The sequence below is a fragment of the Mustela nigripes genome, chromosome 10, assembly GCF_022355385.1.
Source record: "Mustela nigripes isolate SB6536 chromosome 10, MUSNIG.SB6536, whole genome shotgun sequence".
Taxonomy (NCBI): Eukaryota; Metazoa; Chordata; class Mammalia; order Carnivora; family Mustelidae; genus Mustela; species Mustela nigripes.
The window spans coordinates 11,929,147-11,946,324 of record NC_081566.1 but is presented as its reverse complement, the minus strand read 5'-3'; the positions used below and the strand labels follow the sequence as shown (position 1 = coordinate 11,946,324).

At 35.9% G+C, this 17,178-nt stretch overlaps 1 protein-coding gene across 13 annotated transcripts in view; it reads right to left on the bottom strand.

Annotated features, from left to right (window-relative positions):
* Positions 1 to 17,178, bottom strand: part of CDC42BPA (CDC42 binding protein kinase alpha) — a 329,012-nt gene that overhangs the window by 75,717 nt on the left and 236,117 nt on the right. For all 13 annotated transcript variants that reach the window (XM_059412594.1, XM_059412582.1, XM_059412585.1 and 10 more), the window contains 2 exons: positions 13,390 to 13,495; positions 4,121 to 4,245 (listed from right to left, as the gene is read on the bottom strand). In XM_059412594.1, coding sequence (XP_059268577.1) covers positions 4,121 to 4,245; positions 13,390 to 13,495 — 231 coding nt within the window. The remainder of the gene's footprint in view (positions 1 to 4,120; positions 4,246 to 13,389; positions 13,496 to 17,178) is intronic.

Genomic DNA, 17,178 nt, shown 5'->3' with positions numbered 1-17,178 from the left:
CGATGTGGGACTAGATCCCAGGACGCTGGGATCATGATCTGAGCCGAAGGCAGCTGCTTAACCAACTGAGCCACCCAGGCGTCCCTGAAAGTCTCCTTTAATCTTTCTTACAGAATTGGTTTAGTGGTCATGAACTCTTTAGTTGTTTGTCTGGGAAACTCTTTATCTCTCCTTCTATTCTGAATGAGAATCTTGCTGGGTAGAGTATCCTTACTCTAGATTTTTGGTTGCAGATTTTTCCCACTCAGCACTTGGAATATATCATTATCACTCCCTTCTGCCTTGCCAAGTTTCCGTTGAAAAATCTCCTGCAAGCCTTATGGGTTTTCCTTTATATGTTATGACTTCTTTTTGTCTTGCTGCTTTTAAGATTTTTTCCTTAACAGTTTATTTTGCAAATTCAGTCACAATCTGTCTTGGTGTGGGCCTGCTTTTGTTGATTTTGATGGGAGTTCTCTCTGCTTCCTGGATCTGCATGTTTGTTTCCTTCCCTAGATTAGGGAAGTTTATTGCTATTATTTCTTCAAATAAATTTTCAACCCCCCCTTCTAGCTCTTCTTCCTCTGGGACTCCAAAAATACAAATGTTATTACATTTGATGGAGTCACTGAGTTCCCTAAGTCTATTTTCATTTTGTGTAATTCTTCTTTCTTTTGTTCAGCTTCACTGATTTGCATTACCTTGACTTCTGGGTCATTAATTCATTCCTCTACTTGTTCCAGCCTGCTGTTCATTGTATCAAGTGTGTTTATAATCATGTTTATTGCACTCCTCCTAATTCTTTTTTAAACTTTTATCGCTGTGGTAAGGGTCTCAGTGGATGTCCTCCATGGTTTTCTGAAGTCCACTGAGTATCTTTATGATCATTGCTTTAAAGTTTCCATCAGACATATTATTTGTATCTATTTTGTTTAGATCTCTGGCCATGGCTTTATCTTGTTCTTTCATTTAGGATAAATTCTTCTGCCTTCTCATTTTTTTTTAAGTCTCTGCCTTCTTCTCTATGTTAGAAAAGTCAGTTATGTCTCCTGCTCCTGAGAGTAATGGCCTTATGAAAAAGGGGTCATGTCATGCCCAGGGTCTGATACATTAGAGAGTGTCTCCAGTGTGTGCTGCTTGTGCTCTGTTATTGTGTTTTGGTTGCTCTGTCCTTAGAGCCAGTCGTCTACAGAGGGTCTCCTTGCCTGCTGTGGGAAGTGTTTGATCCCTGGCCTGAATGTAATAAGTTTTCACTATGTTTGCTTTGGTCTGCTTGTGAAATGAGATCTATCACCACCTCCACTGGACTGGAGACCCTGTAAAATTGCCTGGTCAGGAGGCAAGGGTTTGTGCTAGTCTTTGGGGAAAGGGGGCACCACACTACAGCTAAGGTAAGTGTGACCGAGAAGGGCAGTTCTACCAGAGCAGCTGGGGGTGGGACTTGGTAGAGCCAAGTTAGGCAGCCAGTATTTTCCTACAGGTGGCCTTGTGTTTACGCTGAGGGGCCAGGGAGGGAAATGGTGCCACCAGCTCCTTTTGTTCTGAGAGAGGTCTCTCCATGAATGCGGTCTCTCTGGGCTACACTCCAAGAAGAACAAATAACCTCCCCGCTGTGTGCCCAGGCACTCTTCATATTACTGTTTCCACACCATATGCCCCTGGGTTGTTTACCTGCCTTCTTTCCAAGAGCAGTGCAGTACTCTCCAGGTTCTATTTCAGCCAAGCCTGCTGACCTCTAAAACTCCAGTCTTCAATCCCTGCTGGTTCCAAGAACTCATGAAATTTAACCTCTCTCATTTTTAAGACAATGGCTATGGGTAGGTGTTCTCCTTGTGCATTCCCCTGTGTGTTCCTCCCTCTTGCCCTTCTCTGTGACTATGGGTACCTCTCCTCTGCAACAGTCAGGATTTGTTTCTTCCCTTAACCATGCCTCCACACTTCCTACCTCCTTCAATGTGGTCTCTTCTCTCTCTTTAAATGTGGAGTTTGTTTTGTCAGTCTTTGGTCCAGTTTCTGGGGGATTTAGTATGATTCGACAGTTATCTAGTTGTATTTGTGGGCCAAGGTAAGCGTAGGGCCCTTCTACTCCACCACCATCTTCCTGTCTCCAGCATCCCTTCATTTTTTAATATAGCAAGACTGAAAAATTCGAAAGACTCTGAGATTCTTGCCTTGTTAAGCAGGGACAGAATGTCTCAGATTAAACATTCAAGTAGGTAAGAACTCTGAGATCAGGGAGTATATCTTTTACTTTTACCTTATTAGATTTTATTAATTAGTTATCTAAAACAGTAGTCTATATATATATATATATTAGATTTTATTTATTTATTTATTTATTTAGAGTACAAGCAGGAAGGGCCAAGGGAGAAAGAGAATCTCAAGCAGACTCTGTGCTGAGTCTGACAGCATTCTCAGTCTCACGACCCTGAGATCATGATCTGAGCTGAATCCAAGAGTTGAACACTTAACTGACTGAGACACCCAGGTACCCTAATATATTAGCCCATTTCTAAATAACAGCTTTATGCAAACTGATTTGCTTGCATTCCTGATTTCTTCTGCACATTTCACTTGAATGTGAAAAGCCTAAAATGAGTGTTTCATGGTATCATGTAAAAACTTTCACCTTAATACTTCCTACTAACCCTTTTCCAGAGAATCTACATTTAAAGCTTCTTTACACTGGGATTCCTGGGTGGCTCAGTCATTAAGCATCTGCCTTTGGCTCAGGTCATGATCCCAGGGTCCTGGATCAGCAGGGAGGCTGCTTCTCCCTCTCCCACTCCCCCTGCTTATGTTCCCTCTCTCACTGTCTCTCTGTCAAACAAATAAATAAAATCTTAAAAAAAAAAATAAAGCTGCTTTACTTTAGTAGAAACACTTCCCATTACATCTGAACCCATCATGCCTATTGCTGGAAAAGATCAGCAGTCTAGGAACTGGGGCTTTGGCCAGATCATCTTTTCCTTCTACGAAGTCATTTTCAGCAACAGTTTAATTATACATTTGGTTACATAATAACTGAGTTATAAATTTTTGATACTATAAACTTGGCTAAAGACTAGAATGAATTTGCTTCAGAAATACAGATTTGATGACAAGGACATAAATTTAACATTAATGAGCCATTAATGGTACTATACTGTTTGGGACACAAACAATTTCCTCAATTTGGGCATTTTCATTTAGCTATGCACTGTAGAGTCACATTCATAAGCCAAAATGAGTGAACATAAGAGCTCTGTAGTTCAGTCTATATCAAAATACTTGAGTTATTTGGGTAAGATCACTTAAAAAGACAATGTTTATCCACTTCTGACTTAAGATGGAGGCTGTTAGTTTGCAATAAGTAGGAAAATGGAAAAAATGTTTAAAGAACCAAAATAAGATTACAAGAAACTAAAATTCCCAAATGATTGGTCTATTTCCATAAAGAAACTAGTTTTCATAAAATTAAACATCCATGTGCCAAAAAGAATAAGAAAGTTGAAAAGTAACTATAAAAATCTAAAAAATATGTTTTCCTTAGAAAATAAAGTCCCTGTTGTGTTCAATTTCCTTCATGTTTTATAGAAATATACACATTTTTATAAATACCAGAAATATTTGATGAAATAATGAATGTGAAAAGTCACTAAGGTAATTCATTCTACATTGAATCATAAGAACTTAAAGAATAGTTAATAAAATGAAACTGTAATCATGTGAGTTTTTATGATGACATGTGTATCAACCTTTTGTAATTATGAAAGAAGATGATGGCATATCTTCAGGTTCAAAAATTTTCTCTAGGTTATTTCTTAAAATAATTACAAATATAGCAATTTTGTTCTTAGGAACCTATAGCTAGTGAATGATTTTCTTCGGTTATTTAAGGACCAACCGTCTTAATATAACATTTTCTTTTCTTAGAAATAACAGCTTTCAATGAAGCTGTGGAGAGTTGACATGGGATACTTGCTGCAGTTGGGGAAAAGAAGAACATAAGAGAAAATACAGAAGGACGTAGATCAATAATAAATAACAGGCCATTAATAAAATTATGTTCTTCAGGGAAACATTTTTCAACTGGAATTCATGAAAACTTGGCCATATGTTCAAATCACCCACAAAAAACACATTTAAAAAGAGCACTCACCACTGAATTATTTCTGTGATTTGGGCTTCCCAATGTGCAACAGATTCTTTCTTGTCTGCTAGGTCTTTTACCTCTTCTTCTAACTGCTGGTTGCGCATACTTAAGTTCTCATACAAAGTTGTGAGCTGAAAGACAGTTTTAAGACACTTGAAAATACATATGACTTTCAGGAACAGGAATGCAAGGTGCTCAGATGCTGCCTGTTAAATCTGATTACTTACCATATTCCACTAAAAAATGCTTGTCTTCCTATTTCTTATTATATACCCTTCTGGTCACTGAATTTGGAAACATCAAATATTCTGAATTCTCCTCTGCCTTTGCTTTCCCCTTACTCCCTATTCTAAATTCTTACATTTGTGAACTTTCTCCAGTTGCCTCAAAACTCCCCAGGTTCCACCAGTAACAACATCTCTCATTTTTTTGTTTTGTTTTGTTTGTCTGTAAATGTCTCCATGTCATCCTCTTCTTAAAATAAAATCTTATATAGAATTTCAAGTATATAGAAAAATTGACAGTATAAGTTAGCTCACATGAGCCCACGGCCAACTTCAACAATGCCAGTCATTTCATTTGCATCCTGTCTTCTTATCCCTTCTTCCTGAATTATTCTGAAGTGAATACCAGACACCTATAATTTTACCCATATATATTTCTGTGTATATCTCTTGCAAATAAGGCTCTCTCTTTCAAAAGATAACAATATAATTATACTTTAAAAATTTAATGAGTTTCCTTATATCATCACATAGGTAGTAACTGTTCAAATTTTTAGTTATCTCGAAATATCAAAAAGCTTAACAGTTTATCATATTGAATCATGATACTAACAAGTAACCACAGCTTAATGGTTCCTGTATCTTGTAAGTCTCTTTTATTTATAGACTCTAGGGGTCCATTCGGGCCCCTATACTAGAATACCAGAGATTGGATAGTTCAAATATGAAACATTTATTTCTCACAGTCTAGGGACCAGAAAGTCCAAGATCAAGGTGCCAGCAGATTCAGTGTCTGGTGAGGTCTGTTGTTGGTTCACAGATGGTGGTCTTTGGCTGCGTCCTCAGGGGGTGGAAGGCTTGAGGGGCTCTCCAGGGTTGCTTTCATAAGGATGATAATCCCACCATAAGCGCTCCACCTCACTACCTAATCACCTCCCAAAGGCAACACCTCTTCCTACAATCACACTGAGGGGTAGGTTTCAACATGCAAATTTTGGAGGAACACATTCTGTCCATAGCAGTTCCCCTCCAGCACTTTTATTTTTCTTGTAATTTATTTGTAGAAGAAAACAGGTTGTCCTGCAAAGTTTTCTGTAGTCCTAATTTCTGCTTTCATTTTTGAAAATCATTTTTTGCTGCATAGGATATTCCATGTTGGCTATTATCCTCCAGCACTTTGAAAATGTCATTCCTTTTTATTCCCTATTTTGATCCCTTTTTGGATTTCATTTTTTTCTGTTGGGAAGTCAAGCTTCAGTTTAACTTTTACTCATTTGAATATAATGTGATTTTCTTCTCTGGCTACTTTCAGGACTTTCTTTGGTTGCTGGTTTTCAGCAGTTTTTCTATGATGTCTCTAAGCGTGATTTAATTTCTATTTACCACCTTTAGGGTTTGTGGCATTCCTTGAATTTGTACCTTAATGTTTCTCGTAAGTTTTGGAAAATTATGGGCCATTAATTCCTCAAATACTGTGTTATGTCACAGACCATCCTCTCCACCTAGGAAAGCAAGTATTTAGTCATGTCCCCTTCATCATCTTTTATGTATATCCATCCTTTTTAATCTCTACCCATACTTTAGTCCAAATTTTTTTTTACTTATTCACTGTTCTCTTCAGCTCTTTCCAGTCTGCTGTTAAAATCTTCTATTGGATATTTTGGTTATTTTAGTTTTCACTTCTAGATGTTCTATTTGACTCTTTTGTATATATTCCAGTTACCTGCTTAAATTCTTTGTGTCTTTCATTTTCTATCATACAGTTATTTTAAAATCTCATTTATGAAAATTCTGATGGGAATCCCTGTGGGCTTGCTTATACAAACTAATTTTTTTCATTTTTTCTTTCCTTATTTTGTTTTTGCTATTATATTTTTACTCTTGGTTTTCACTGATTTAGTTTTATCTCCTGGGATGCATGGTAACTATTTTAATATATGCCACACATTTTGTATACAAATTTTAGGGGTAACTGGACACTCTGTATAGCATCTTCCTGCAGAGAGTATTTACCTTTACTTCTGGCAGGCATTTAGAATCAAGATAGGTCAGGTATTGAGTTACTTGGAGGCTACGTTTCAGTCAGTGAGAGGTTTCATCTCTTTCTGGTTCACTCATATTCCTAAAATGTAGCCTTTCAATGAGTCCAACTGAAAGCTTGTATTCAACTCTTCAAACTTGTGTGGCTGTGGAATACTGTGCTCAGCTTCCTGGATCTTCGGCTACTGCTTTCCTATCAGCAAATGCCTCAAGGGAAACAATAGCATTGAGTGCTGGGCTCATCTCCTTGCATTACTCCTCTGCAGGATCTTGGTCAGTCATGACAGCTGCCTTCTTTTCTCCCCAATGCCTTCCACAAATAAATACTGTAGGAAATAGTCCTACCATATTAAGGCAATTTTTAAAAAAATCCAGTTCTTCGTGAGGTGGTGGGTATGATATAAACTAATCTGTCATAGTCAGAAGCACAAGTTCCTGCTTTAATAAGTTTTTAAAAATAAAATAATTACATTCAATTTTTATTTCATGGCGACAGTTTTCTGATAAATGCTCAATCTGCATTAGTTATTACTATTCTTTTCTTGCTTTTTGGTATGTTTATAGAAATATTGTGTTCCTGTGTTCATTTCTTTTTGATTACTCAACCTGAAGAAGATGGGTTTTTCCTAGAAAAGCTATTTACAAGTTTGTGGGGATGAATGGTCAGGTGATGGTTAATTTTCTGTGTTAACCTACTGGGCGCAGGATGGCAACACACATAATCAGACATTACTCTGTGTGTCTGTGAAGGTGTCTCTGGATGAGATAAACATTTGAATCAAGAGACTGAATAAAGCAGACTGCCCTCCCTAACACAATAGGACCAACCAGTCAGCCAAAGTCCTGGAGAATAAAAAGGTTGACTCTTGTTGATTCCACTAAGGAGTAAGATGAATAGGAGGGAATTTCTCCTGACTACATGCCTTCAAACTAGGAGGTTGGTTTTTCCTGCTTTTGCACTCTTACTGAAAGAGCAGCTCTTCCTGGGTCTCCAGACTACAAACTACAGATCTTGGGACTTGTCAGCTTCCATAATCAGGTGAGCAAATTCCTTACAATAAATGTCTTTACACATACATATGCGTTTGTGAATATGTGTATATACATATTTGCATACATATATATGTATGTGTACGTATGTTTAACTCAGTTACTAATACAGGGTAAAACATGTTCTAAGTCAAGGGTCTACAAACTTTCCAATGAGTTAGATAGTATATATTTTTGGCTTTGTGGGCCAGGCATGGGCTCCATCACATCTTATTCTTAGAAAAACTTATTTAAAAGATATGTAAAGGGGTGCCTGGGTGGCTCAGTGGGTTAAAGCCTCTGCCTTTGGCTCAGGTCATGATCCCAGGGTCCTGGGATCGAGCCCACCATTGGGCTCTCTGCTCCGTGGAGAGCCTGCTTCCTCCTCTCTCTATGCCTGCCTCTCTGCCTACTTGTCATCTCTGTCAAATAAATAAATAAGATCTTTAAAAAAAAAAAAAAAGATATGTAAAAATTCTTCTTAATTCATGGGTCATAAAGAAACAGTCTCAGGGCTGGATCTGGCCATAGGTCACAGTGGGCCAATTCCCCCATCTAAATTGATCAGGAGTCCTAATGACCCAGGGTTGTTCTCAGTTTTTAGCCAGTACTTATGTGAGACATAGACATTTTTTGGCACAAGTCACAGTACAGCTTTATTTCTCTCCCTCTACCAAAGGAGCACAGCTGTAATTCCCTGTTTAATCCTACCTCCAACCTCACTGTCTTCTCAGAAGGCAATGGGGTCCAGAGAAGCTATTGATGCCAACACATACCCTATATGCCTGTTGATAATAAGGGATTTCAGTTCTGTACCTCAAGGTGTGCCACTTAACCTCTGAAAAAGTTCTTTTTACAGATAAAATTTACATACAATAGAATTTATCCATTAGAAGAGTAATGGTTCAAGGATTTTTAATAAACTTCTACAGCTGTGAAACAATCACCACAATCTAATTTTGGTACAGGAGAAATTTCCCCACTGCTGGTTTGCAGTCAGTCCTAGCTCCCAAACTGAGTTCCAAGCATTGGTGATCTGTTTTCTGTTTCTATACTTTTGCTTTTCCAAGAAATTTAATACCAATGAAATCATACAATATGTAGGTTTTTTGTCTTTCACTCCCCAAAATATTGAGATTCAACCATAGTATTGTGTGTATCAGAAATTCCCTCCTTTTTTCAGCTGAGTAGTATTCTATTATGTGGGTAATAGTAAACTTCATTTGCTCATTCACTCACTAGCTGATGAGCACTGGGACTGTTTCCAGTTGTTTGGTATTGTGAATAATGATGCTATGCACATGCATACAAAAGTCCTTAGAAGGACTCTGTTTTCAGTTTTCTTAAATATCTCCAGGAATTTCCGGGTCATGTGGTAAGGGTATGCTTACCTTTTGAGAATTTCTTAAACTATTTTCTAAAGTGACTATATAACCACCTGATGCTCCCGCAAGCAGTGTAGAGTTCCAGTTCCTCCACATCCTTGCCAACAGCTGGTATGGTCACTCTTGTTGATTCCACTCATTCTTGATGGTGTATAGCTCTATGTACCTGTGGTTTTAGCTCACACTTTCCTAATGATATTGAACATCTTTTCACTTGCTTGTCATTCATCGATCTTTCATGAAATGTCCATTCAAAATTTTCCCCCATTTTTTCATGGAGTTGTTTGCATTATTAATTATTGGGTTTTAAGTTTTTTCTATATTTTGAATGTGTTTCTTATTAGGTAAATGATTTGCAAGTGTTTCCTCCTTATCTGTATATGTCCTTTACTTTTCTTAATGTTGTATTTAAATTGTAATGAAGTACAATTTATCATTATTTTTCTCTCATAGGTTATACTTTTGATTGATATAGATGAAATCTTTGACTAACCCTAAATCGTGAAAATTTTCTTTTACATTTATCTCTTATGTTTCAGTTTATGATCCACTTTAAGTTAATGTTTTTATATGGTATAGGAATTTAATTTTTCACATGGATATCTAAGTGTTGCAGCACCATTTGTTGAAAAGATTATCCTTCTCCCAATGAATTGCTTTGCACTTTTGCTGAAAATCAATTGGCCACAAATATGAGGGCTTATTTTTAGACCATTACACTATGGTTCCATAATATCAAAACTACCAGTAAGTTTCAAAAGACTGTCAGGTAAATCCTCCAACTTTTGTTGCAAAAGGCTATTATAGGTCTTTTATATTCCCAAATAAATTTAAGGATAAGCTTCTCAATTCCAACAAAAAGTCTTATCAGAATTTTGATGGGGATTTCCCTAAATGTATACATTAGAGGAGACTTGAGGTCCTAACAATTCCAAGTTTTTTGATCCATTAACCGTGTATCTCTCCATTAGATTTTCCTTCATTTATCTCAGCAATGTTCTGTAGTGGTCATCCTCTGGTTAATTCCCAGAGCTCTGAAATGGTTGTTTTTTGACAGTTATGTACACTTTGAAATTTTTCTTGAGAGGTTTCATCAATCTCTTCATGTTAGCATACACAGAAGTCTACCAGCTATCTTTGAAAATTTTTTTGCAGATACAATGTCTTTACTAATTAATACAACATATTACTTTTCATTACTATTGCTTTTGACAGTCCTTCCAACTAATCTGTGAGTGATGTCAGCTAGATATCTGCAGGAAGAAGAAGAAACGCAGCTTTTGCAAGACCATGTTACAATAGTTATAAGTAGTTTTAAGTAGACTCTGTTCAGTATTAGAGAAATGCTAATCTTTTCATTATTACTAAATAAAAGCATGGACTCTGGAGCCAGACTGCATGTGTTCAAATTCCATCTGGCCACTCCTTGGTCCTCTGATTAGGAAAGGAGTCTCATCCCCCTCCCTCTGCCTCAGTCTCCTCATCCATAAAATGGCAAGAGTAATAGTGTATACCTCACAGAGTTTTTGTGAGGATTAAATTATATATATAAAATAACTTAGAAGAGGATCTGCACTTAGTAAAGTCTACCCAAGTATTTGTTCATTTTGCTTATTTTGGGAATGAGAAGGTTTTACTATTTGTACCTTGACATATCTGGCTTATAATATGGAATAGCATAGTCCAGAATATGGAAACATGATCATGACATTTTAAGTGAAAGGCACATTATAAAATGGAATGCATGTATGACTGCACCTACGTAACTATTTATACAAACCTGGAAGGAACATATAAAGTTAAAATATTTGTTTTGTGGTAATGAGATGATGGGTAACTTTATATAATTTTTATAATTTAGACTTTTTGTTTAATAATTTAAGAACAGGGTACAAATAATATTTTTCTTTATGGGAAGCCATTTACTTTCACTCCCTAAAATACATGGTTAATTTTATTTGCAATAAGTTATCTTTTAATAAAAAGTGAAACTTAAAAGAGTACCTGGGTGGATCAGTCAGTTAAGCACCCAACCCTTGATTTTGGCTCAGATCATCATCTCAGGTCATGAGATCAAGCCCCACCCTCACTGGGCTCCGTGCTGGGCATGGAGCCTGCTTAATATTCTCTCTCTCCCTTTGCCTTTCACTGCTCCTCCACCCCTGACTTGTGTGGGGTAAGGGGTAGGGAGAGAGAGAGAATCCCAAGCAGGCTCCATGTCCAGCATGGAGCCTGAGTCTGAGCTTGATCTCATGGACCCTGAGGATCATGACCTGAGCTGAAATCAAGAGTCTTATGCTTAACTGGTTGAGTCACTCTGGTAGTCCTTTTTAATTTCTTTCAAAATTTTAATTTTTGGGGGCGCCTGGGTGGCTCAGTGGGTTAAAGCCTCTGCCTTCAGCTCAGGTCATGATCCCAGGGTTCTGGGATTGAGCCCCGCATTGGGCTCTCTGCTCAGTGGGGATCCTGCTTCCTCCTCTCTCTCTCTGCCTGCCTCTCTGCCTACTTGTGATCTCTCTCTCTCTGTCAAATAAATAAAATCTTTTAAAAAATTTTTTAATTTTTGGAGTTTAAAAATGTGAATATGAGAATCTAGTCATAGAATTAATTAAATAAATTTCAAAATTAACATAATAGTTGCTTTCTAGCTTCTATACTAGAAGTTCTGTTGAGAAGAAATTCAGCTCTCTTCACTCAGGTCCCAGACAGAAGAGCTGGTATAGCAATGACAAAAGTATTCTCTGGTTATCCCTCTTAATGAAGAAACACAGTTCAAATTAAACCAGAGAATGAATGAACAGAAAGAAACAGTGAAGAGGCTTAATCACGGTGAACTGAGAGTTAAAGAGGAAGAGAAGCAAAGGCTGTAAAAGGAGCAAAAGTAGGGAAGAGACTGAAAAGGCAGCAGAACCCAGATCCATCTCTATTTCTCTGGGAATAAATAATTCCTTGTTATCATTTGTCATTAAATATTACCCCACCATATGAATTTGCTCTCAAAGTTCTACTCATCCTTCATCATACATTTCAATTTAGCAAGAAAAGGTAATGTCCTATTTTTATTAACTTAGGAGACAGGCTTTTATTTTTATTCTTTGCATCTCATCACAATCATAAGAGTATTGCTCACAAATTCTCTCCAAATATGTATTTCTGGTATAAACTCAGTAGAACTTTATGGTTACTAATAAAATAAAACCAAGGGGTGAATACAAGATTTGCTCTACATACAAACTGATTATTAAGTAATATAATTTTTCTTGAACTATATGCATTTTCTACTAGGTAGTTTGTTTAGAAACTATATGCAGAGGCCTTCTAGAGTTTAATTACATTTCTTACATCAAGGTTACTCTTAAAAGAACCTTAAATTCTGTCTAATAGACAAATAATATTTAATTTTATAGTCATACTAGTCAAACACATGAAATAACAATTATGTGACCTATTTGGATAAAACTCAAATATTGTTATTTTATTTTAGTGGAAATAACTAAGAATTACACGATCACCTTCACATATTTTTCATACTTTAAACATTCATACTACTTACTGTCTCTGCTACCTCTAGCCACTTCTCACAGTGTCTGTGTATATAAGTTCCATAAGACTTTACAAAATGGACAAATGGAGTTGTTTCTCAAATACTTTCCAAGCAAACAAACAAAGTCATTATTAAATGTATAAAGAGCGAAATAGTCATGGGGAAAGTAGTGAAAGAACACAAGGGAACACAAGGGAAAACAGAGAGACAATAAAGAGTCTCTCTTTTATGACTACTTAGTCATGGTCTTTCAGTCTCTTATTGGAATAACTAATAATTGAACAAAATACTTTTATTGGAGGAAAATCCTAGAAATTATTATAAAACACAATTACCCAAACATTCTTAAATACAAATAAGATTAAAACGTCCAGATAATATTAGAATTTTTACAACTGTTTGTTAAGAACTGATGAAAGAAATGCAGAATAATGGCAGTTCAAGAAATCTACATACAAACTGATTATTAAGTAATATAATACTTAATATAATACTTTTCCTCCTACTAAACGGAAAAAGATTCCTTTTAAGTATTTGACATTTTGTTCTAAATCTGATGAATGGTTCTGCTCTTTATTCAAGCTACAGTGGTTTAGGCAGAGTTCGTTTCTCTAGATTCCTAACTACCAACAGTATTATTTCTAGCTATTAGCAGTTTTCCCTCATGAACAGGACAACAGAGTTGTCAAAACTTCTCCAGTTTGGCTTAAATGTTCCTGCTCTTGCCAAGGATCACCTTACCTCCAACAGCCACGAAAGAGTAAGTACCAAATATGGGAGAAAAATGTGAAAAAGAGAGTTGATGGAAAGTGAAATAAAGAACAGAGGCTTGAAAAATAAATGGGACAAAGAATATGATGAGATAAGCAAAACCCTCTCTCCAGAACTCCCGTACAGACTGTTGTAATGAAAACTCGCCTGTACCAACCCAACGTATAAGGAGAAATATTAAACCCAAACCAGCCATCAAATACAAAATTATCTACAATTTCTATCAAAGTGCTGAACATTTAGCATGTGCTCAGGGAATAAAAACTAGGTTGTATCACTCACCTTATCAAGTTCACTTGTCAGTTTTTTATTTTCTTCAGTTAATAATACTTTTTCTCGTTCATACTGTTGTTTGAACTCATTTTCAAATTCTTCCCTTTCACTTTGACTAACGATTCAAAACATAAGAGGGGGAGAAAGGCAACGGAATTAAAGTTAAAATAACATATCCCCGATTGGCTACTGTACCATGTGTTTTTAATTCTGAAAAATTACATATCTTAAACATACCAAATCCCAATCTTCCCCTTTAAAATTAAAAACGTTACATTCCTTTCAATTCACTGACTTGTCTGCCTAACAATGGCTACTTTGCTTTTCATTTGAAAATCTGAGAAGACATCTGTGATTTGTAGACTTCATGACTGTGCTCACCTTATTTGGTTTTATATGTACCAGAAAGTATGGGAAAATCAAGAGGTTAGGGAAAGAAGGGAACACATGGGCCCCAACATGTTTCCTTATACTCAGCTCAAGATTGTTAGCAAACCCTCAGTGAAATTTCCAATAATTCTCTTGACATATTCAGCCCTTTCTTCCTTCTTACCTAAGTACCTACCTATACACATATGCATACATACACAACAAATTTAGTATTATAAAACTTATTTAAAATTATAGTTCTGAGAAGCACAATTGATTCACCCTTAGAGGTAAACACAGTGCTAACAGACTTTTTGGAAACCACCTAATGGACAAAGAGGAATCAGTTTTCAAACACTGAGTTGAAATGCAGATTGAAGAGGCTTCTTATATTCTAAACAACCAAAGGGTCAATGAAGAAATCAAATAAATTAAAAGAAGACAAATGAAAAATGAAAACTTCATGGTCCAAAATCTTTGACACAGCAAAAGTAGTTCTAAGAAGGAAATATCCAATGATATAGGCCAATTCAAGAAATAAAAAGCTCAAATAAACAATTTAACTTTATGCCTAAATTGGGGGAAAAAAGACAAATGAAATCTAAGGTGAGTAGAAGAAAGGAAATATTAAAGATCACAGCAGAAATAAATAGGGATTTTTTTTTAAAACCTATAATGAAACTAAGAACTGGTTCTTTGAAAAGATAAACAGAACAGATAAACCCTTACACCCAGACTTATCAAGAAAAAAGACTCAAATACATAAAATCAGAAACAAAAGAGAACTGAACCACAGAAATATAAGAATAAGAGAATACTATGAAAAATTATATGCCAACAAACTGGACAAACTACTTCTAGCTTTTCTGGGATAAATTCCCAGAAACATACTATCTTCCAAACTGAATCAGGAAGAAACAAAAAAGTCTGAACAGACCAATTACTAGTAACAAAATTCAATCAGTAATCAAAACACTTCCAAGTCCAAGACCAGATGGCTAAACATGTGAATGCCACCAGACATTTAATGAAGAGTTAATACCTAACTCTTCTCAAGCTGTTATAAAAAATAGAAGACGATATTTTCCAAATACATTCTATAAGGCCAGCATTACCCTGATACCAAAACCAAAGATACCATTTAAAAAAAAGAGAACTACAGGCCAGTACCCATGATGAACATGGATATAAAAATGTTCAACAAAATACCAGCAAACCACATTCAACAATATATTGAAAGGATCATTCAGCATGATCAAATGGGATTTATTCTGAATGTAAGGATGGTTCCATGTACACAAATCAATCAGTATCATATACCACATCAAGAAAACAAAGGATAAAAACTGTGTGGTCATCTTAAAAGATGAAGAAAAATCACATGATAAAATTAAACTTTCTATTCATGCTAAAACCCTCAACAAAGTGGGTTTAGAGGGAACACACCTTAATATAATAAAGGCCATCTATGAAAACCCCACAGTTAACATCCTCCATAATGAAGAAAAACTGAGAACTTCTCCTGTAAGGTCAGAAATAAGATGAGGGTGTCCACTTTCACCACTTTGATTCAACACAGTACTAGAAGCTGTAGCCACAGCAATTAAAGAAAAAAAAAAAAGGAATATGAGGACCCATACTGGTAAGGAAGAAGTTAAACTGTCACTATTTGCAGATGACATACTATAACTAGAAAGCCCTTAAGACTCCACTAAAAAAAACTATTAGTAATAAATGAAATCCGTAAAGTTGCAGGATACAAAATTAATAGCCAGAAACTGGTGGCATTTCACTAATACACTAATAACAAAGTAGGAGAAGGAGGAATTAAGAAAATAATTGCATTTACAATCACACCAAAAAGTAAATAAAATAGCTAGAAATAAACTTAATCAAGGTGGTGAAAGACCTGTACTCTGAAAACTACAAAAGAAACTGAAGATGATAAAAACAAATGGAAAGATAGTCCATACTCATGGATTGAAATAATTAATACTGCAAAAATGTCCATAGTAGCCAAAACAATCTACAAGATTCAGTGCAATACCCATGAAAGTAGCAACAGCATGTTTCATAGAACTAGAACATGTAATCCTAATATTTGTAACGCACTACAAAAGACCCCAAGCAGCCAAAGCAATCTTGAGGAAGAACAACAAAGCTAGAGGCATACTAAAAAATTTCAGAGACTACAAAGTTGTGGTAATTAAAGCAGTAAGGTACGGACACAAAAATAAACACACAGATCAATGGAACAGAGACTCCAGAAATAAATCCACACTTACCAATTAATCTATGAGAAAGGAGTCAAGAATATACAACGGGGAAAATACAGTCTCTTCAATAAATGGTGCTGGGAAAACTGGACAGCCACAAGCAAAAGTATGAAACTGGAGCACTTTCCCACACTATACACAAAAATGAACTCAAAATGCATTAAAGTTCTAAATGTGAGACCTGATAAAATTCTTAGAAGAGAACACAGGCAGTAATTTCTCTGACATTGGCCAGAGCAACATTTTTTTAGATATGCCCCCTAAGACAAGGGAAACAAAACCAAAAATAAACTGTTGGGACTTTATCATGGTAAAAAACTTGCACAGTGAGGGAAACCATCATTAAAACGAAAAGGCAACCTACTGAATGGGAGAAGATATTTGCAAATGACATATCTGATAAGAGATTAAAATCCAAAATATACAAAGAATGTATACAAGTCAATAAAAAAAAACAAGTAATCCAACTAAAAAATGGGAAGAGGACTCGAATAGACATTTTTCTAAAGATAACATACAAATGGCCAGCAGACACATGAAAAGATGCTCAACATCACTGATCATCAGGGAAATGAAAGTCAAAACCACAATGAGATAGATATCACCTCACACTTGTCAAAATGGCTACCATAAAAAAACGACAAGAAATAAGGGTTGGCAAGGATGTGGAAAAAGGAACCCTCATGCACTGTAGGTGGGAATGAAACCATTGAAGCCATGGTGGAAAACAATATGAAGGTGCCTCAAAAAATTAAAAATAGAAATACTGTATGATTCAATTCCACTACTGGGTATTTACCTGAGGAAAACAAAACTAATTTGAAAAGATTATATGCACCCTTATGTCTACTGCTGCATTATTTACAAAGCAAAGATAGGGAAGCAACCTAAGTGTCCATCAATAGGCAAATGGATAAGGAAGATGTGGTATATACATACACAATGGACTATTACACAGCCATAAAAAGGGATGAGATCTTGCCATTTGTGGTAACATGCATGGGCCTAAAGGGTATTAAGCTAAGTGAAAGAAGCCAGACCTAGAAAGACAAATACCATATGATTTCACACACATGTAGAATCTAAAAAGCAAAACAAATGAACAAATGAAAAGGAGAATTAGACCCATAAATACAGAAGGAAAGGGAAGTGG